We start from the raw sequence: 23,388 nt of genomic DNA on the forward strand, positions 1-23,388 counted from the left end.
ACAAATACAGAAATTATAGATAATAAAGTTGGCACAAAAACAAATACAGGGACAAAGGCAGGGTAGAAACGTCATCATCTAGAGATTCATTAACTTTCTTCAAATGCTGCTATAAAATAAACCTGTCATAATATATTTAAAGTTTTAAATACAAAAAAAATTATTTATTTGAAATGGAAGAAAAGGTTATCAACTAAACTTTTCATGCATCTAAACATCGTGTCTGGTCACTTACATGTACCTACATAAGATGCAGTGCAACTTGTTGTCGGGAAATAGAAAGTTATCTTTTGTTGTTGCTGAAATAAATTCGTGAGAAATAAGTTTTATAAGAATTGTTTTACAAAGATGATAACGATATTTATGAAACAAATAAAGGAAAACTGTTTTTTAATCGTAGCATCAACATAACAGCAGCAGACAAGCGATGAATACAATGGATTAGCGAACCAGATACTGATTGTAGAGTTATTCAGTTCCTCCCCAAACTAAAGGTGTGATCAGATGACATACACAGCCAATCCCAGAGTAATGAAATGGCTGTGTCTTCTTGGACTGGATTATGGCACTTCTTATAGGGACCTGCAGACAGATGATATATCTTGTAACGATGACTTGTCAGATTGTAAATTCATTCAAATTGCGAGATAGGAAAGAGGTGTGAACCAGTGAAGTATGAAAAAATTACTGCTAAGGTTTCATTTTCACCCATGAAAATAAATGGATATCTGACCATTGATGACATAAAGAGTTTACATAAAAGTGTGAAGATAATAACAGATTTGAAATTATTCCGCCGTTTTTTTTAATGATGATATTTAATCCAGCCATTAGGTTTTCTGAAAAACTTCTTAGCATTGAAGTGACAAGAATGATTCCGTTTTAAATTTCAAAATGTTAACTTCGAAGCTCAATCAGCGGAAAATTGCATGTAAAATGTCCTGTTCGATTTAAACTGTTTTGATGTTTACAAAGTACCCAGGGCGGAACCCTAAAAAGATAATCCCCCTTTGAATCAAATTTCATGTGTAAGATTAGAAATTCAAATTCTTTTATTACAGAGTATACATTTCCTAATACATTAAAAGTTTATCGATTTCAACTTTTCTGTACTTCTTATTTCACGGGTCATATTCTGTGTGATATTAAAAGAGTACATTAAATTTCCAAACATTGTAAATTGAATTTGATTAGCTTAAACAGAATTTTTCTCAATAATAATACAGGTTTTAGGAATTGATTTTGTCTTATTGCATTGAATACTTTTTTATATCTTCATAATTTATTACAATGTTCTATGTACAGTGACGTGTAACAATTTTAATAAAAATGAGGTTTTTAAAAAAATGAAAATTTTTGAAAAATGCTTTTTCGTTTCTTTATTATAGGTCTTATTGATTTTAATTTATCTAAACTTAGACCAATCTTCATTTATAAAAAATCCACATCGATTGGTTTATGAAATATAATTTTGCAGAAACTGATAATCACTTTTTTGTACTGCTCTCAATGATAACGTAAAACTACAAAACTACAATACTTCCAATTTAGTATTCATTTGCCAAGAGAAAACTAAGACATCAATTATGGATTCTATTTCTATGAAGTGATTAATTGATATTTTGAAATCTTTGAACATCGTTTATTAAGAAATAACTTTGGATATCAGCTAACGCCATGAAAATGGAAATATGATTACGACTTTTTTGTGGCATATTTCTGCCCCTACATGCAAGATAAATTATGTCAAAATACGTATATGTCTATATGCAAGTTACAAATCTTTAAAGAGAATTTAAATTTTATATAGGTAAAATTATTTACTTACACCCGTATTTGACATCATAGATGCTAGATACAACATAATTATAACAACATGCGACTTATTTATGTTGCCATGCGACTTGATTATGTGAAAATGCAAGTTAATTATGTTAACATGCAAGATATTTATGTCAACATGCAATGATTTATGTCAACATGCAAGAAATGTATGTCAACTTGCTAGATAATTAAGTTTACATGCGACATTATTTGGTCAACATGCGGTTTAATTATGTTGAACTAACGTACAAGATATTTATGTCAACATGCAAGATAATTCTGGTTATCAGTCAAAGCAACATGCGAGAAAACGTGCATATTGACATAAATATCTTGCATGTTAACATAATTGACTTACGTGTTGATATAAATAAGTCGCATGTCGACATACTTAAATCGTATGTCAACATAAATATCTTGCATGTTTACATAATTAACTCGCATGTTGACATACTTAGTCGCATGTCGACATCAATATGTTGCATGACTTCATTATTACTCCGCTTCGCCTTCTTTGAACTTCACCGACCCCACAAATTTCTGTAAACAGTCAGAAACAAACCTAATAAGTGTTTTGTTTTGTCGAGGACCTTAAGTTTGATATGTAAACAATCAAAAGATAATATATAACAAGTAACTTCATAGCTTAAATCTCTAAAGTTTTACCTTCCTCGTCATTCGTCTATGCAAACCTGGAATCCATTGTAGGATCGTAATATTACGTCACGGGCAAAGGGGGGGGGGTCACTCTAAATATTTCAGGGCTTAAAAAATTAAAGGTATGGTTGAACGTTTATGTAAAAAATCAGCTCAAATAACGTTTCGTCCGCCATGTTTCCGAATAAATTTTCTGTATAAATGCCGTGTAAAGATATTTATATGGCAATCACGTGACGCGATTCATCCAATGACGTCGACAAATTTTAGTCCGAGGCAAAACAAAATTTTCTCGCATGACAAGATAAATAATAAGTCGCATGTTATCAACATAATTAGGTATTTTATCTAAATTTAGTAATATGCCACCATATTATGTCACATCTGAATTTAGTCATAAAGAATTCGAAAGTCTTCAATATGTTCCAGGTTACCTTTCCATCATTTTTGTTGATTTTCTTAATTAATGCACATACCTGTCTGTGAAAACAGTTAAATGAATATTTGGCGATAATTCTGAGTCTTTTTCTTTCATACATTGGAGCAAAAATACATTTCTTGACCTACTAGGATTAATCACCCTTTATTCATTCGGAAATTCTTGGGACTCCTCGCATAATTTCTCAACATTTTCACTGTCAGTATTTCCGTGTACTTTTCTGGTTTTGCAATGCAAAATCCCCGTAGAATTTTTGTTTTTGGTTGTGTTTTGAAACCTGAAGCAATAGAGGACCAATACAAAACTGAAAAAATGGACCTTTCGTCCTGGTGAATAAATGTATTTAAGGCACAAATGTATTTATTTTCATCGAAATGTTGAGCAATAAGTGGTGGGAGCAGAAACTTGGGACAGGATATGGTGCTAAATCTTGCTTGAAGTCCCATATAGTATTTCTAATAGATATAAAATGGTATGTTAGCATACCACTCAGAACCTATCACTTATCATACTAAGTCAGAGATCAGATTTTAAAAAAAAGAATATAAAACTTCTTTTTAAGAGTATCTTGATTCATAAACTGTTCAAATAATCATTAACATCATTTGCAGTGAAACAAGACCAGTATGAGATTTTCCCAAAACCAAATGATGGATAATATATTACCAATTTTATATAACAATTATGACCATGGCCCAAATTAAACTGAATCGTTAATCTTTTTTTTAACCTTGACTTTTAAATCAACATGGGTGGTACGATAAAACGTGAATCCATACACAGAGATCCGGCTCTTCCATTGAGAGTGATTTATTTACATCCATATAAAAGTCATAAACATCCCCTTTGTTAAGTCAGTATCGCTTAAATAAGCATAAGAATACAGAATTTATATCGCTGTGGAACAGCAATCAACAAATAAAAAGTGTATAAAGTACGAATTTTGATATTGAGAAGTGTTAGATCAATTATCGTTGATATATGAGTAATGCTTTTTATATCTTTTTAGCATTGCCATAACGAGAATCAAAGTGGAATATATACAAAACTTTTACGATTTTTTATATCATTTGAAGTGATGACAAAAACATTTCTAGCCACTACAAGCATATACATTCTGTAATTTATTTTATTTTTAAAAATCAATATTTCATAAATGTAACTTTTTGTCATTGTGACCATACAGCAACAGACTAATAAGATTATACAAGATAAACACTTAGCTGACTTGACCGAATGACATAGTTTGTTTCTGAGTGACATATGCCTGACATTTAGTCACCTTTACAGACACATAGTAATATTTAGTTAACCAAATATCATATCATTAGTTTGTTAATGTTAATGTTTGTTAATGTTAATGTTTGTTAATGAGAAATTACATACGTAGATAAATGTTTGCCATGACCAATTGCAGTTAGCTTCTGACTAGATCCAGTATATCAACTCTAAAAGCATGACTAATCGAGCACACGGTATAGAGAGATATTAATATAAATAAATATTAAATTTAGCCATTCATGACACGCCCAATGCTTCTGGCTTCCATTCATAAACCGAGGGACTAACAAAGGGCAAGGTCACCCCAAAATGTTTACTACGTCTGATATCACTTAATAATGATGGGTTTTCAATTAGCATAATAAAAGTTTATCAGTGTCAGATCTCTTAACTTTATATCGGCTCACATTGGTGACACCAGAAGGCTGGCTACGTATTAGACATCTCGGCTTTTGCGGGGAGATTATCCGCCTCAATGTTATCTGTTTGGCTGAATATCAATGTGTCCAAGAAAGGCTTTTTAGTCTCCTACGATTTCCTGCCAGCCCTCTGTTCATGGGACTCCACTATGTAAATGAACAGATTTTGCATTTTAATGTTAGTTTTATCTCCCTTATCGTGTTTTACGTATACACATTTTGAGATATTATTTGTTAGTATAAAATTACCTTCGTCTGTCGTCACTTCGCTAACCGAGTTTTGTCCATTCAGATGCCGCCAGCGGTGCAGAAAGAATACGTTTTTGATTTTGCCTGAGTAATCTTTTTATGTCGTTTGCGTGAGGTGTTAACAATGTATCAGAGCGCCATTGCTTCCTTCACCTCTTTTGCATCGTTTTGCATACTTTCACTATATCAAGTAAGGTCCTTTCACTATATTAAGTAAGGTCCTTTCACTATATCAAGTAAGGTCCTTTCACTATATTAAGTAAGGTCCTTTCTCTATATTAAGTAAGGTCCTTTCACTATATTAAGTAAGGTCCTTTCACTATATTAAGTAAGGTCCTTTCACTATATTAAGTAAGGTCCTTTCACTATATTAAGTAAGGTCCTTTCACTATATCAAGTAAGGTCCTTTCACTATATCAAGTAAGGTCCTTTCACTATATTAAGTAAGGTCCTTTCACTATATCAAGTAAGGTCCTTTCACTATATTAAGTAAGGTCCTTTCTCTATATTAAGTAAGGTCCTTTCACTATATTAAGTAAGGTCCTTTCACTATATTAAGTAAGGTCCTTTCACTATATTAAGTAAGGTCCTTTCACTATATTAAGTAAGGTCCTTTCACTATATTAAGTAAGGTCCTTTCACTATATCAAGTAAGGTCCTTTCACTATATCAAGTAAGGTCCTTTCACTATAATAAGTAAGGTCCTTTCACTATATTAAGTAAGGTCCTTTCACTATATTAAGTAAGGTCCTTTCACTATATTAAGTAAGGTCCTTTCACTATATATCAAGTAAGGTCCTTTCACTATATTAAGTAAGGTCCTTTCACTATATTAAGTAAGGTCCTTTCCGTACTTTTGGGACCTTTGCAAGGTAGTTTTCCTTTAAATTCATCCAGTTAGTTGTCACTTTCTGCTTTGATAACGCTGTTTTTGGTAGTTGATTTTAATCAACTCTCCTATGCAGTTACTCAGACAAACCGAAAGTGAAACAGTGTTTGGACCTCAGCACAAATCATTGCTGCTGACAAGTCCTCGTTCTTGAAAATAATTGATAAATCCGATGTAATGTATGCTAAAGCATTGTTTTTCAAGGAAATTTATTTATAAATACCCTGAAAATAGTCAGTTTTAAATGGTACGAACAATTAAAATATTTTTTGTAGTCGTATGTATTCCTACGCCAGAGTTCAATATAGTCTCGTTATCCGCTGTCTCCGTAAATCCTTGTCGGAGATTTACGGTGTCAGCCGAGCGTTTGGTTGAACGAGACTAGAGTTCAATATTGCTTGGATCCATACAATATTCGAGAAATATTTCTATTACTGATACATAGTTTGATTGAATTAATTTTTATCTTTTAATATTATTTAACATGATTCATATGGGGGTTTCTCGACATTCTTGTCGAAAAAGTCCAAAAATATATATTATAAATATGTGCGTAATTCAAATTCTAAAGAAACTACATGTACTTGTCATGCAAAAGAACATATCATTGATTTCAAAATAAATTAACATCGACAAAATCAACTCCCGTCAGTTCTTCAGTACTTTGATTAGTCTTGTGACAAACTGTCTCTGGGTCACCGTTTTGCATGCTTTCACTATATTAAGTAAGGTCCTTTTCGTACTTTTGGAACCTTTGCAAGGTAGTTTTCCTTTAAATTCACCCAGTTAGTTGTCACTCTCTTCTTTGATAACGCTGTTTTTAGCCTTGTGACAAACTGTCTCTGGGCCATAAAAACTCAATGGGACCAGAGCAAACGTGTTTATATAGAAAACCGAGAACTCTCCGTTATACCGGTACCTATACGTACAATTTAACCTTTTACTGTTTTACTGGAACTACATACTTTAAACAAATCTGTTACAGTTATATCCTGTTCCGAAATACAATACATACAAATATCCTGATAAGTAATACATTAATAATATCATTACAATGGACCTGATGATATTCCAGTACATCTATATTACATTGTACTCTATTGTAAAGTGTCTAAGCAGCTATCCATATATAATAAAAGACGATTCCAATACGACTGACATTATGTACAAAATTGTATAATTATGACAAAATCTATTTGTATCATTTAGTCAACTGAATGTTTACCAAAAGGTCTAAAAGGGTATCTAAATGGATGATGTATGCCGTTTGATAACCCTCAAGTTAAGTATTTAAGTTTGTATTTTCTCCTTTGTCTTATTATTGCAGCAACGGAAATATCACGTGTATGTTAAGAAAATTTAAAAAACAATTTTAAAAAATCGACAAGATATGGTTAATAAAATGTATATTTCAATTAAATTCATTGTCTTTTTTAGTTTTATTGACTTTTTTTATTTCAGTTTTAAAAAAAATTAACCTCTCGCTAAGAACAGCAGTTCGCTATGTTTAAATACACGGTTGAACGTCGATAAATTTTATCGCAATTCATCATGAGCTATTTAAAACAGGCAAACTATTACATGATGTGATGTTTTATAGGTACTGATTCTCATCTGCATTTTCAGTGGTATAATTGTAATACGTGCCTCAAAATAAATGCTTTTATCTTATTTATTGCCAACAGATATGCCCAAATATAGGCCAAATGTGGTAATAACTTCACAGATACACTCTGTATATATCGATGATTCACTTTTAGACCTTTAAGCCCAAACAGTACGAAATTCGCTTTTACGTCATAAAATCACGAGAATTTCATAATATCAGTCCAACCGACTCTTGTGTACCAGTTGTGAATTACAAATTTATGATAATTATTTTCTCTAGAGTAAAGATTCCTAATTCATGTCCATGTTCCTCATCATGGCCTATTCATATATTGAACATTAAAGCTTCAGTAAAACTAGAAAATGTTGGAGATGTGCTAAAAGAATAAAAGATCTAGATCAATGCAATGCACTTGCCGATGGTTACCACGTTTTTGTGTATTCCAATGTAACTCGACAAAAAAATCACGTGTTGTATGATATGAAGCGTTTTATTGAGGAGTAAATCAAACCATCCATTGTTGATCAGTGTAAAGTACACTTCACTCCTCTCTCTATAGGGTTACTTGCACCCTCCGATCCAATCTTACTCTATCTAAATGCTGGTTTGAAATTGAAAAGAGTACAAAATCGTTGAATTAGACCTATTCGCTACACATACATAATATAAGTTAACGTATCATTTAATATATTAAATGGGGCACGCTTTACCCGGGTAATCCAATGTTTTTAATGGTTATAGGTACATTAAACGTGGAACCAATATCAGAATCATTTCCATTTATTATTTTTATTATCAAATTAAAGAAATTATATCTTTCAGGGAAAGCTCGAGAACAGCATATCTTTATATGAATCTGCATTATTTATTTTTTTCCATTTCTACCGATTATTTAATTTTATTTCGTATAATTCAATAATCATGATATTCTATATTATTTTTGGCTACTACTGAACAGCTCACTAATTAAGAATTAGGCTAGGAAACTTACCGTAACTGTTGGCAGATTCATGAATGGTTCATGTTTTGAATAACTTTTACATAATCCAATTTTATTTCTTACATTTCAATGCTGGTAATACTTATCAAAGTAGTTGGCAAAAATGAAATAAACTGAAGAAACAACTATAATTATCTATTCTTATGTTGTAACAAAAAACATTTTAAATAAAGTATTGCAAAAACGAAACAGCTATATAAATATTGGTAGATATGTCATAAGCCTCTGCATTCATTGTTCTTTTATACCTATCATAAAGGGCGGGATTAAAGTTTTGCCACGGGTGTTGAATAATTGACAAGTGAAATTGATGTGCATGGTTATTTAATAAGGGTTCTTTAACTTCATATTCAGGTTCTTCTTTCCCATCCGACACGCTCACGATAGCGCGCTTTCAATCGCGAACTAAAAACATTTTACAGAGAAATATGAAACTGGGTCTGGTTTGAGGAACTGAAGATTCCGGCAGACCGAAGACTTGTGCACGGTTACATATGAGAAGTGATGCGTTAAATGGGCAGAAATCTATTTAAGATGGAAATTATAACCAGTTCAAGTCATTCCCAACCGTAGCATGAAAGGACTCAGAGAAGGCCTTGTGAAGGCGTGATGAAATCTAAGTAGTCATTGACGGTATCACTCCGGACCATTAACACTGCTCACATAATGAATTTGTCTGTAAAACTGTGTAATTCTTGGATGTTTTATATCTTTATTTGGATATGCATTCACATTTTAAATACGGGTAAGAGTATATAGGGTTATATTTCACTTTTCTTTACAAAGCTTAACTGATAAACAGAAAAGTCTTATTTAACTGATTTGGCTTAATGATTACTGGGTAGAATTACTAGAAGGTGTTAATAATTAGAAATATAACAAAGACTGCATTTAACCATAAAGTGTCAATCGAAAAGCAAGTGTTAACATTTTGCAGGTGTTCCATTATAAAATTGAATAAGATAATAAAGCCCATGTTACATGATATACCGAGGCGTTTGACCGGTCACGGACTTAATCGTTTTTTGACTTCAGGTTTATTGTTGTATGGAAAAGAAAAAAAAAATTCACACATCTGCTATAGCTATGTCAAATTGTTTATTACAAGGTTTTTTTTCAATTGAAATACAAACAAAAGTTAATTTAAAAGATATGAAGACTTGATACGATACCGACATTGCAAAAAAAGAATACTTTTTCTAAAATCTGTTTTTTGCTGGTGTGTTTATAATGTTAGGTTATTGTCAATCATGATTAGGCTACTGGTCTTGTATAAATTAAAGTGTTTTTGTTGCCAAACGAATTTCATGTCAATATTTTGGATGGAATACAAACGTGTTTACTTCAGCTTAAAACTTTGATGACTGTTTTCATTGACGTTTCAAGCAGCAACATTTTAGCAAGATAGATTTTCCATGAAGTGTTCACCGATGTTTGGCACAACTAATTCTTTTCTATTAACAAGTGTCTCACTCACACTTTGTTGCCTATGTCCAAGGTTTAAGGTATTACAACCTTATTTCCTGGTCCTTACCGACTTTCTTATTACATTAGATGATATCATATGGATATTAGGTGAAATTCAATCTGTTCGGAGCAGAAACCATCACTTGACAATATATATATAGAAGTTGTTAATGTAAAGCACAAAGAACCTCTACATAAATTACCTCTTATCGTGTCCCCTATCTGCAATAGACCCAGATGTAGAAGAGAACGACAACAGGGTGTCTCCGGGCCCTCTGGTCCTGTATAATCACCTGGAGCCGGGGTATCCATTTCTATACGTGTTTTAGGCAAAACGCACGTGTATGTAACATTTGCATTTGATACTTCATACTTATATGAAAGATGAGTTACGATGAATTACTTTTAAGGTTTTTAAAATTAAACTAAAATGTAGCAGCTGTTTATGGAAATACATAAAATAAATACGGGACTCCTTATCGATTGTAATAAATATTAGATTCAATACATTGAGAAAAATCAATATTGCAGAAAGGTTTTATATTTTAAGGTAAATGTATCTTGCTTCCTATGAATAACATTCTGATCAAGAAAATCAGGCTTAAATTTTATTCAGTCAGTTCTTTAATGGTATGAACAATGCTTATTTAAATGCACTAATCCTTTATTCAATTTATTTCAAATTTGCAGAGAGCAGTTGTTCATTTCCTACTACTTGGAAAGATAAAACGTTCAGAGATTCTTCGAGTGGATCGGTCACAGAAAACATACATTTCTACGGTGGATTTGTTAGATGGCCATTCACAGTTTATGGAACAAATATAGATATGTGGAATTGTCATGACAGCAACGAAAATGAAATTGTTATCATAGGGTAATGATTTATAATTACTTAAACAGTATATATGCTTCACAGATATGTTTAATCATCCTTATTTTATACTTCTTAATCTTCGTGTCTTTAATATATTGTTTAGTTTTCAAGATACACATACTTATACTTATTTTTGTAGTCACAAACGTCTTGTTTAAACAATCATTATTCAGAACATTCTTTGGTTTCTTTTCATATCAGTTTTGTTGCCTAGATTTTCATAAGTAACAGAAAATATTCTTCATGTTAAAAAGGTAAAGATTTTAGCATATGAAATAAAATGAAAAATATGCTTATATTACCGTAGAATCATCATCGTTCATGGGGGATCAATGTTCGTGATTTTGTGGGTAACCCTTGTGCAAGAATTTCCCACCGACATATATACAAACAAGCACTTTTTAAATATGTAATAAGTAATTAGAACTTGCAACCAACGAAATTACGTTCATACGAACAAGGAAAATTTTGGCTATCCACGAACATTGACCCCAATAAATACAAACGATACAACAGTAAAAACTATTATTATGTGAAACAGTCGATGATTTAGGCGTTATAAATTCCAAAAGATAAAATCTAACATTATTCAAAATCTTTCTACGAACAAACAAGCATAGTGATCGCATTAAACTTTCAGTCCATCTTAACACCATTTTGTGTCTCTTGGAAGAGAATTTTATATTGTTTGATAGACTTGAACTAAATTATATGAAGCATTGCAGATTGCGATAGCAGTGATTTATGTTTTGGTCAAACAGTACGTGTTATATCATTTCTCTAATGTGGAACTTTTTGCAAAATAAATTCAGCGATATAGTTTCAAAATACCAGGATGTTGAGCTCATGAGGAAAATAATGATTTTCTCGGCGATTCCTCTGCTTCTATCATTGGTTCAAGCACTGATTTACTTAGAATTTTCTTAACATCACATATCAAATTTACAAATAGAAAAAATATTTTGAAAACAAAAGTAAAACGTTTTATTTTACAAAAGGGCATTTTGAAACAAAATAGTGATATGTTGTACTACTAGACACTATAAGATTTTATCAAATCGTATAATCAATGTTAACACATGTATACTCAGAATTAGTTTATATCAATGTTTATGGTTTTATTAATACAGTGCCAATATTATGTACAAACACATTTTGTGTTACAGTAGCTACTAAAGTCAATAAGTAATGTTTCAAATAATAATGAAAGGGCCCCATTGGAAATAAGCTTTCGAGCTTTCATGGGTTATTCTGGTATCATATTTATGTTTTTTAAACACCATTGTTTATGAAAATATAACCATCTGATATTGAAACATAGTATGTACAATATGTATGTTTATATGTATGATGACATACCAATAAATCTATCTATAAATCTATTAATCTATCAAGCAAAATACTCAAAAATGGACCATGAGTTTTGAACAAAATCCTCTCTTTGCAGGTCTACTACTGTCACCCACAATTCACAAACACTGCACGCCTACCGGTGTTTGCTATACACAGACACGGCCAATAGCCTGTTCTACTATTTCCCGGCCAGAGGTGGGTCAAACAATAATTCAACAGACATATCTTAGAAACTATAACGAATATTATAAGAAATGTTGTACTTTTCCAACGAAACACAGTTTTTTCTAGTATCTCTTTTGCATCATTTTCGTAATAAAAAATTAAAGATTTGATTAAAGATTTTTCTGATTTCGATAGTTTAATTTCAGTTTGAAACAGCATCTGTTTTTAGAGTAAGAATCAATTGTAATTTACAAAAGCTCACGATGACAAATAAAACTGTTGTTGGCATCAAAAAGAAAATACAGGGTTTTTTATTTTTAGGTTTCTACTGTACAAAATCTAATAAACTAATATAATAAACAAATGTTATTCGAACGTTCCTTGTTATCAAGATGTTATAATTAATTTTTGTACAGACTGTCATTATCTCGAATTCGACTTAATAACTATGATTGTTGCAATATCGATGACAACCAAATTTTTCAGATTTTCTCAAACGGGAAATCTAATTTGTACAAAACAACGGCAATCTAGAAATAATCCTTTAAGAGGTCTGAACGGTAGAGAAAACTTTTCAATTTTATAAGCTAAATTTTTTTGGGTTTCACCTAGTATTAATAGTTTAAAGCTTAACTTTTAGATATATCTGATGGCTAGTTGATCAACCAACCTCTATACTTAATTTTTTAAAGTAATTTATTAAAGTAAAGAAGTATAAAGGGAACAATATCTTGTAATGAAAAGAATACTTTTTTGAATCAGGAAAACCGAAATATGTGGGTTTATTTGGGGGTTAAAGTATTTTATTACTGTTGTTACATGGCATTCTTTAAAATTTAGCTCACATTTTTAAATACATTCCATATTATTGTTAGCGTTTTTCTAATATCATTTTGGCATCTAAACTTTAAATGTAGTCTAGTTTTAAGCGAAATAAACAACTCGCATTTTTTAACCATATAAGCAAAGCTTGGGTGATGTCTTTGTTTACATAGAGGTATGTTGGCAATAGCTTTGTTTATACAATATCTAAGTTGTTTACATGCCAATCATGAATACAAATAAAATGCCTTATTTCATTTTGTTATGAATATCGTATTTATATGTGTACACCAACATGGCAGTAACACGAGTTCTAGAAATACGCGCTCTATGTTTCAGTTAAAACTGGATAGCTTACATTAGCATACACATTTTGAAATATCGTTGAGTTTACTCATAACAAAAGGAAAAACAAACCTTAGATTGAATTTTGCTCAAATTGTGATCACGCTCCTCTAAAGGAAGTACAACTTAGAAAAGCTCTATCACCACCTGCATTATTCACAGTGGATTCACTTTGCTTCTTCATTGTCTCTTCCCCTGGCATTTCAACATCACGAGTAAAAGAAACAGGATTAATATGATTTGTAGTATATTTGATCCGTTTAAACAAGACCTTGGACTTTCTGTGGGATATAACTATTTACTTTGCTCATCCAAACAAACTGTCAAATATTGACCCCTGATAGAAGCTCATTAATTTTCACAGACTGTCAAAGTCGGAATGTTGTTTTGCCAAGAACTGAATTAACGCTATTTCAAATGAAATAAACAGCCCTGGATGAAGTCGGACAAGTGTATTGCGTTTGATGTATTCATATCTATTAGCCAATGACTGGACAGATAACCATGAGTAGACCCGCCTTCCTCAAATCGGAGTTTGTCACGTACTCTCAAAAGTCTAAGCTCTTGTTAAAACGAGTCTATTTACCAAAGGGGTAGTGTGTTCTTCTTGATAATATCATATCACTCCATGTTTATATTTTTCAATCTTTATGCATAAGATCCTAACTTTGCTTTCTCCACGTACCTTCTGTTGTAATTTGCTCTGGGACTCCAGTTTACAGCTTGTTGTTGTAGATGTGGCGGACGGAAGCAGAGTCATCCTGTCAACAAGTCCATCTCTGTCTATTTGTGACGTGTGTTCCTCAATAGAACCAGAGCTACACACCATGTCTTTACTGGGTAAGCGTAATCCTATAATTGATAATAAAGACAACCTTATATTAGTAATAGCTCTTAGTACTAACGGCAATAATGAACTTTAATTTTGAATGTTTCCTTTCTTATTCATTTTTCTTTTGTTATTCGAAATGTAATTCACTTTTTAAACATTTGATCTTGTCTTGATATAAAAAGTAAAGAGATTTTCTATTTAAGCACATAGGTATGTCAAAATTAGTGTCCCGTAAATGCAAGTGTTATTGATTTAAACACTATACCAGTGTTTATAAGATTAAAACATGAATATTATATCTAACGCAGACACAAAAGAAAACGATAAGAAATATATAAAATCCCTGAATGTTAAACTTAATTGTAGCTTATATTACAACAAATCTGAATGTTGCAATGAGAAAATGTTGTTATAAGACGATGATATCACGAGACAGTTATTTAATGTTTGGAAATTGTTGGAACATTTAAGTTCCGTGGAATTAAATGATATTTTTATCTTTTTTTTATCTTTTCTTAGCGAGCTGTGATTGTACACCACCTTGCTCTGATTTAACAACTACGGGGACATGTTCTCAGACTGTGGATTTATCTAACGTTCAGTGTACACTGTCAGCAACAACAACAACAATAACAACAACATCAGCGACAACAACAACAACTGTGTCATCAAACATTCCAACAACGGCGGGGCCAGCCACGCCGGTTGTATCAACTGCTTCACCGAGTAGTTCGAACACTTCTAACACGACCTCCAAGAAGTCTGAGGACGTGTTCACAGTGGAGGTGATAGTGATTCTGTGTGCTAGTCTTCTTGTGTTGTGTCTAATTCTTGTTACATCGACTGTAGCCATTGTCATATATAACAGAAACGAACAGTTAAGGAGACAGTTTCTGAAAGTCCGGAAGGTTCGGCCGGCGGAGACCGCGTAGAGGTGAAAATCAGCATTGAATTCATTGTGTCCTTGACTCTCTGTACTTTTGTGATGGGTTTTAATAAAGCATTCTATTTATATTCAACATTTTTACCTCTTGCTTTGAAAACTTTAAATAAAGAACTTATAAAAGTTGTGAACTTAAGATATAAAGGTCTATTAGTAGAGCACATCCTATTGTAAATTGCTATACCTCGCAACAGATAGTCACCAAATTGGATTTTTCTACCGTCACTCTTCTAGAGAGACCGCGCTATTCCACAACCATATCGCTTTCGTAACACACGTTATTTTCAATACTCGCTTGTTACATAACAACCATATCAATTTCGGTTGTATTTAAAGAATATTTTATGCTCGAATACAAACCCCGTGAGGTTGTCATATCAGGTTTTCAAATTAAGGCAGATCGATTACATCATGATTGTTTTTTTAATGTTATGTTTAATGAATTGGCACAATCTACGTTATAAAGAATATTAATTCAGAGAGGACCTAACAAAATTATACATCCCGTGATATGGCAAAATTATTCTCCCGTTCACTCATAAAAACATTATAAACCCACTACAACTCAGAATGATCATAATATAAATGTTAATAGCGGCGACCACACAAACAGGGCTCCTTCTTTTGAAAGGTTCATTCATAAATGATATCAGCTACTTGATACGGGCAATAACTGCAGGAAATTGCAAATGTTCTTAACTTCTGAATTTATTAATAATAAAACAGTTATATCAATAAGAAGGATTAAGGGCACATCAATGTCTCCTGATTTATAGATTATCGGATCGTCGATAAATGAAATTTCATCTACATGCTTAATATCACAAATCAACAGCCTTTGTCAGATTTTTGTAACAAGAAGGAGACTAAGCTCCAATGTCATGACGGCCTCTCATTTTGAAAACGAGACGATTCTATATATAGTTTTGGTTCCTATTTTACGGTCCTTGAATTAGCATTTCTCGCCTCTCACAGCATATCGGCAGCATAAAATCTTTATCGAGTATAATTCTAAATTCTACTGTGAAAAAATGTTAATACATAATTTGTTAAATAGGTTTTTTCCTTTTCCTAACTGCTAACAGCACACAAATCTAAATTATTTTAAGTATTATATTCTATATTAAATGAGGTTCATTAGATACTAGGAGACCAGAAGATGTAATTCATGAAAAAGGTATAGAAGGTGTTTAAATAATATATATTTATGTTTAGAATAAACAGAAAAAATGGATTTTTTTTTAAATGCAAGGTGTTACATAAATCAGGCCTTTTACAACCAAATTAGTCAATCCAGCATGAAATAACAGAGGAGGATTTAGCACATAGTATATATAATACAATAAACAGATAGCGGTTTAAACTATTAAAACAAGAAATTTGATCCTTTAATTATGATATAAAATAATAACAATAATGGAATAAAAAAAAAAAGAGGATGAAAGCCAAAACATTTTTTTAGATTTCTGGTGGAAGCTACTTTATTTTTACAACGTACAAAAAAAGATAATATCAATTCGTACTAAAACCATAAATGGCTATTTTATTGGCTGAAAAATGCTCTTCATTCGATGGTCATTTGTTTGTAAAACTCTATCATAAAGGAAGTTTTTATTAAAACAATCCCTCTGAGCAAAGTGTGTTTAATGTTTAGGATGGTAACATGTTTTCACATCTATACCACACAATAACCTACACAATATTATCGGTAAATTTCAGTTATGCAAGTAAAAACATTATTTTATGCTTAAATTTTCAATTAAAAATATGTGTATTTTAAATAACTTTGTAGGTGATTAAATGATGATCAAATCATCTGTAATTATAATGCATTCAACTAGAACTGAAACACTTTGATAAGAATTGACATATTTCGAAATTCGTTTAAGAGCTTGTAATGGTATATTTAGTTTATTCACTTGCATTAGATCGTTAAATTAAAAAAAAATATTTTTTTTAAATAATGTTTCAAATGCGTAATAAATACTACAGTATTACTTTACCAGGCAATGAAAAATGGAAAAGTTTCATAGATATCCTCAAGATATCGGGGTAATTCATTTACTTGCCCAATGATTCATGTATCTGTCAAAAGTTGAATTTAGCTGGATAGAAAAAATATCAACAAATTTAAATGATTTTTTACAAACTTATGCGTTGGCTATTTTAATCATTCAAATGAGCAAATTAACAGTAGTTATACAATGAAAAACTGATCATTGAACTGATGTCAAACCTTTTATTTCTAATGCATGAAAAAGGCAGAATAGCTCATGGTCATTTATAACATTGATTATAAAGACACTTTTTGATAACGCATGAATACCAAAGTCAGTGAAAGTGAAGGAAGCAAGCATTTCCTCTATTTTTGTTTTTCTAAACTAACGACAGCGAGTCTCATATTTTCGAATCGAACTTTCAAATGATAGTTAGTCCTACAAATTCTTTTTGGTAAATAACATCGATTAAAAAAAGTTTATTGTACATATCTCCTGTACTTTTATATTTGTTGAATATCGCCAAGTAGGTGCAGAATATCACGACATGGCAATATAAAGAACTTCATAATGGTTTGAAAGAAAGCAGTCACATTAACACTGTGACATCCAAACGATATGGCAGCGTTTATTGATCATTCTTTTTTAATAAATCCCGGTCTAATTCTCTTTGTTATTAATAGTTGTCAAGAAACACTTATTGATACACGACCTCTGGCGATTTCTTAAATTACACAACCGACGTAAGAGCATTAGCTTGTCATATCATGCAACATTCCTACCATAGTTTAAACATAAGAGTGTATAAAAATCAAAATCAGTTCTCGATTTCCCTGTCAGTTACTGTCCACCCTGTTGACTTTACAAAAGAAAGTTCAAGTCATAATTTGAATGGACCCCACAGCATTTATAAGTTAGCCATGTCATGGAATCCGATAAAGGGTTTTTCTAATATGGAAAAGGAAATGTGATATTTGCACTTGAAGCGAAAGACACCAGCTAAAATAACAAAAAGGAACGATTAATTCCCTAAAACTTTAACCAACAAAACGTAGTACAGTTGTAGATCCACGTAAAAATGTCTATCCCAATTTAGGGCAATTATGCTCTTTGCTGATGCATATGTTGTTTAGAACGTTTCTTACAGGGTATTCGGTGTAATGGTCTCCAAGAAGATATTTCTTTTTACAGGTGAGCGTCGTCTTGAAATCTTAGTACACCTATTGGATTCAGGGATTAACGATGATTTGTCCAAACCGTACCATGAGAACTCTATTGTTTTGAAACTTTAATCTTTTTAATTTAGCGTACTAACAGGTTATATGAGAGCAATTGTACGTACAGCTTCGTCACTGAAATAACATGTACAAATAATTAATATCTAAGTTATATTTATTGTGATTTATAAAACTATTGACGAAGAAAGCAGATAGTTGTTAGCATGATTAATTATCAATAAATTATTAATTGAAACATATTATTTCTAAAATTACGATAACAGTTGTGTTTTGTAAGTCGGCGCTGTTGAGTGTATAAATTCATTTACAGCTCAAACCGTTATACATGTGATTTAAATAGTTGAATTAAGAAAATATGATTGAAATTAGATAACAGAAAAAGGCTGTTTAGAACTGTCATACACCGTACAGGGGGTGTCGGGGCATGTACAGGGAAATACAGTGTCTTACAGGGGGTGACAGGGGCGTACAGTGGCAGACAGGGGATGTGTACAGGGGATAACAGGGTATACATGCGTTGACAGGGGTGCACAGGGGATGACAGGGAAAACACAATTGGTGACAGCTCCATACAGGGGGTGAAAGGGGCTTACAGTGGCAGACAGGGGAACAAATGGTGTACAGGGGCTGTGTACAGAGGCTGACAGGAGTAGCGCAGGAAAAACACAGTGGGTGACAGTGAAAAACACGGGATTTTCATAAGGACAGGGTTTTTTGAGCCAGTCGTGAGAAATCAATCTCTGTACAAATTAAAATATGTTCCTTTCTTAATAAGACGCATTAAACATTTTCTAATACACAGAATGAAGCTCTGCTATTCAGTCAACTGAATGTTAACTGAAAGGGCTTAAAATGTGACTGCCATTTGGTACCTTTTATTCATATTTGAGTGGACTGAGTGGTTGAGTTTCAACCTTTGATATATTTTTTTCAACATTATATTATCAATACTAATATAAAGCTTGTTTATATGCACATTGTTACTTTAGTTTAGACCAATTTCAAGTCAACAAGTGTTTCAACAACAATGTGCATGGATATTAAAATCCACAATTTTGTAAAGCTTTTGTAGAAAAAACGTAAAAAATGCATTAGAATGTTGTTGTTTTTAGTTAAGTCCCTATGCTAAGGTCAATGTTTATTGATTCTGTCCGGATAAGCCCTTTACTTTCTGACATGCCTCTATTAAGTTCTCAAGTATCCTCGCTTTTTGTATGGCCTTTTGCATTTTTCTTGTTTTATCTAGTCTGTTGACCATAGTTTAAAATTAACAGATGAAACGTAAACAAATGAAATGGTATGTTACCTTTAGTCTAAGAGATTTATTAGAAGTATACCGGTGAACCAATACATTCTGGTGCAGAGCTTTGAGTATCCCTTCGTTATCACTCTCTAATGTCTGATCTCAAAAGAAACACACATCAGAGTACATTTGTTTGCAATAAATTTAAAATTTATCCAATCCTAATATTTATTTATTTGTGTGTTTACATACTCCACAGAAAAAACGAGAGGTTATTCTAAATAAGACATAATAGTTTCTTAATTACATAAAAAAACATTAAAATTTCCTCTGGAAAAAAAAACTTTTCCGAAGTTACTACACATAAAAAGAACATAATGGTGTTTGAAAACCCCCAATTATTTAATTATATTTACTTTGAATACAGTACTCAATGTTGTCATGTATCATGATTGAATGCAAGAGTCACAAAGTTTATTGACACAAACAACTGAAGTGAGATCCAAAAAGTATTTCAAAAAAATTAATCTAAGGTTTTGATTCTTTTTTAGTGACATGGTTACAGATTCTACATCTTTGTCAGGCAACTTAGTATGGCGTTAGTGCTTGTTTGCATTTTTCTTAAAAAAAGATTCACTCATCTATTAAAAAAAACCGAAGCTATAGAAAAAAGCAGTTATAAAAGATAAACTTAAATACAACACGTAATTAAAATTTATGTAAATTATGTAATTTCAACCGTTATTTATTTTTTCAAAACACGAGATAAATAGTTTACATTTAAGGTCAAGATCTAGTAAATGAAAGGTGCATATAGGTTTATGAAATTCAAGATATAAATTCTTTTAATTATGCTTCATAACAATATGTTTGTTTCATAGGGTGTACCGGGGCTTAAATTTTTGGTAAACACAATGAAAAATCATGTTATAAACAATCATTTTCTATGAAATATGAAGGATAATAGTAACAAATCTCGGAGTTTTGTCAATTTTTGACTAATGAAATATATCTAGATTGCATACAGTCTCTCCAAAAATGGCATTAAAACAAGCTCTTGACCTCCTCTTTAATGTCAAATTGAATATAGGTATCGGGATTACTTTCTCCATCATTTAACATAGAATGTCAAAATACTGTTTAATTTTCTACATAATTCCTTTCAAGCCTTAAAATACGGGAAAAGATTTATCACATCAATAATGATTTCATAATGGTTCTAGCACCAAAAAGACAGTCTAGAATCATTTGCTAGGTCTTGACCTTTATAAGATTGCAGTAGCTTTTAAAATCAAAAACAAAAATGACAGTAATTTACATCATCAATGCATTGCATATAAAATCAGTGCCTTTGATATTAGCATAGGCTTTTCATGGTGAATTGCATTACGAAGCGACGAGTTTGTCTTTTTCAAAACAGATTTATTTAATTTAAACTTGAATATCGATCACTTACTCTTTTTAAATTTGATTTTTTTTATAAAAACGTTAATAACTTCTAAAAACTCTCTAGTTTTAAAGTATTGTTTCATGATGTTGTTTCCAATCGTTGACTCTAGATACTTTTTTTGTTGTTGACAAAATCAAAGAAAGAAGATAATCACCCCTTGCAGTTGATTGATGAAAAAATTAAAGATCTACACATTCTTATCATTCCAATGTATAAAGGTCATAAAGGATAACGCATCTAGGATTGCCTGTTTTCTTTTCATAACCGCCCAAATCGATTATGCATTCACGCCCAGTTCATGGACAAACCGTATTACAGTTCAGAACTGCTCCAGGGGTATTTAGTTTAATTGTCTTCTGACTTTCCCTTTTACATATGCATATTATCTTGAAATACAAGTACATGTAAAAAAATAAAAATTAACAAGACGAGTATCTATTCAAACCTATTTCAGTGAAAACTGTAATAGTTTAAAATGCATTTTTTAAAAATTCAGTTGTGTAATACCGTTTAAGTAACATGTTTCCTTCACAATTTTCTGTCTGAAGTATTTCCGTGAATTTCGGGTGACTGCAAGGTTATTTTATTATGCTTGCTTATCTTCGCGAGTATGAAGTAACTGCCTAATGTATTTTCTTCATTTTCACAAACTTTTAATGTATGCATAACTTGAATGGATGGAAGAGTCATGGGGTACACTTGACATAACAACCAAATGGAGATTCGCAGAAGTACTTGTGGATATTATAACATTGACTTAAAAAGCTGTACAGTAGCATAAAAGCAATGTTTTTTTTTGTTAAAAGAGTTCTAAGATTTGTTTTTGTTGTTTTGTTTTGTGTTTGTTTGGTTTTTTTTTTTTGGTATTTTTGGTGTTTTTTTGGAGGGGGGGGGGATGTTTTGTTTTTTATAGAATTAACCCATGATTTAAAAGACGATAAAAATGTGAGATAAACCAAGACTATAATAATGATAAAATAATATTATACCCATTGAATTTTAAAAGCTGCACAGTAGGATAAGAGCAATGTCTTTTCTGTTAAAAAGTGTTCAAATGCTTTCTTCTAAATCAAGTCCTTGCAAATGAAACGCTTATTTATTGTTGTTCTTGGGTTTTTTTCTTTGAGTGGGGGTGGGGTGGGGATGGGTGTTCGGTTGGGTTTTTTTTTACAGAATATATCCATGATTCTAGAGACGACAAAAGATTGACCACGAAACCTGTCTCTTTCAGTAGCACAGCTTTTCAAAACTAGTTCAATAATTTTAAATACTTCAGAAAAGAATTCTCCCCCTTCGCTTCGTCACTCGAAATAGGTACATTAAATAACATTTGGAATATATTTAATTGTCCATTCCATAGAATTATTTATCAGCAAAAATTTGAAGAGCTTCAAATGTTTCTATATTAGAAGAAAGGGGCTGATGATGACCTCTACCTTAGATCAGTTGTTTAATCATTAAGTCTTAGAAAGATTTGACCAATGAAGATACAAATTAAAGGATGATAGACTTTCTCTGCTGACGTTTACTAAAATTTATTTGAAGCAAATTATTTTTTTCCTCATTTACCTGCATAGAAGTTTTGATCAAGATTTACATACTTTACTTCAGAGTACAATATCAAGAACTTTGTGTCTAGCTCCCGGGTCATGTATTCTACCCCGGTAAAATCACTAACTGCAATGACGCATATTCTCTGCTGCATTGCATTTTAAACACTTTTTTGCCAATGCATTATTCAACGAAAATTTAATAAAAATTCAAAATGAAATTTTTTTGAAAAATAATTGTAAATTTTATTACCAAAAAGAAAAATTACAAACATAACATAAGTATTTTTTTAAGAAATTGTTTTAACTGCAATTTGGATTTAAGACCAGCACATTTTATATGAAAAATGATCGGATAGCTAAATAAACGGACATTTTTACACATTTTAAACAGAATTGTGTATATGGTACAAATATTATACAAAATATGTATTTATAATTTTACTAATTTTACTAACGAGCATTATTGATTTCAAAGAATATTTACTCTTAGTATTGTCATGTAAAAATGACAAAAACAAACCCTGAACCATCTCAAAAAATCCATTAAACGAAATACAATTCAAAGCAGAGCAACACGGACCTCCAAATAGATAAAGGTAGGAACAGGTGCCTAGGAGGAGTAAGCATCCTCTGCTGACTGGTCACACCCGCCGTGCTCCCAATGTCATATCGGTAAAATTGTCGTTATCGGGAAAAATGTCGTAATTTGGGGAAAATATCATGATCGAAAAAACGGTGA

At 31.7% G+C, this 23,388-nt stretch overlaps 1 protein-coding gene and 1 long non-coding RNA gene across 2 annotated transcripts; one reads left to right on the forward strand and one right to left on the reverse strand.

Annotated features, from left to right (window-relative positions):
* Positions 1-385: 385 nt before the first annotated feature.
* On the reverse strand, positions 386-2,591 carry LOC128191517 (uncharacterized). Its single transcript, XR_008244436.1, has 3 exons — positions 2,491-2,591; positions 2,279-2,364; positions 386-582 (listed from the first exon to the last, which is right to left on the reverse strand). It is a non-coding gene; the product is annotated as an uncharacterized LOC128191517 (long non-coding RNA).
* Positions 2,592-8,733: 6,142 nt separating this feature from the next.
* LOC128191516 (uncharacterized) lies at positions 8,734-15,239 on the forward strand. Its single transcript, XM_052863620.1, has 5 exons — positions 8,734-9,112; positions 10,525-10,708; positions 12,156-12,256; positions 14,129-14,233; positions 14,745-15,239. Exons 1-5 carry the CDS (start codon positions 9,034-9,036, stop codon positions 15,155-15,157), a joined length of 882 nt encoding a protein of 293 aa, XP_052719580.1. The 5' UTR covers positions 8,734-9,033; the 3' UTR covers positions 15,158-15,239.
* The last annotated feature ends 8,149 nt before the right edge of the window (positions 15,240-23,388 follow it).

Source organism: Crassostrea angulata, chromosome 7 (genome assembly GCF_025612915.1).
Source record: "Crassostrea angulata isolate pt1a10 chromosome 7, ASM2561291v2, whole genome shotgun sequence".
Lineage (NCBI taxonomy): Eukaryota > Metazoa > Mollusca > Bivalvia > Ostreida > Ostreidae > Magallana > Magallana angulata.

Coding starts and splice junctions, on each gene's coding strand:
- LOC128191516 (XM_052863620.1), top strand. CDS start 9,034: ATGAATTTGTCTGTAAAACTGTGTAATTCTTGGATGTTTTATATCTTT. Junction 9,113..10,524: donor CATTCACATTTTAAATACGG/GTAAGAGTATAT, acceptor TCAAATTTGCAG/AGAGCAGTTGTTCATTTCCT. Junction 12,257..14,128: donor CTACTATTTCCCGGCCAGAG/GTGGGTCAAACA, acceptor TTGTTGTTGTAG/ATGTGGCGGACGGAAGCAGA.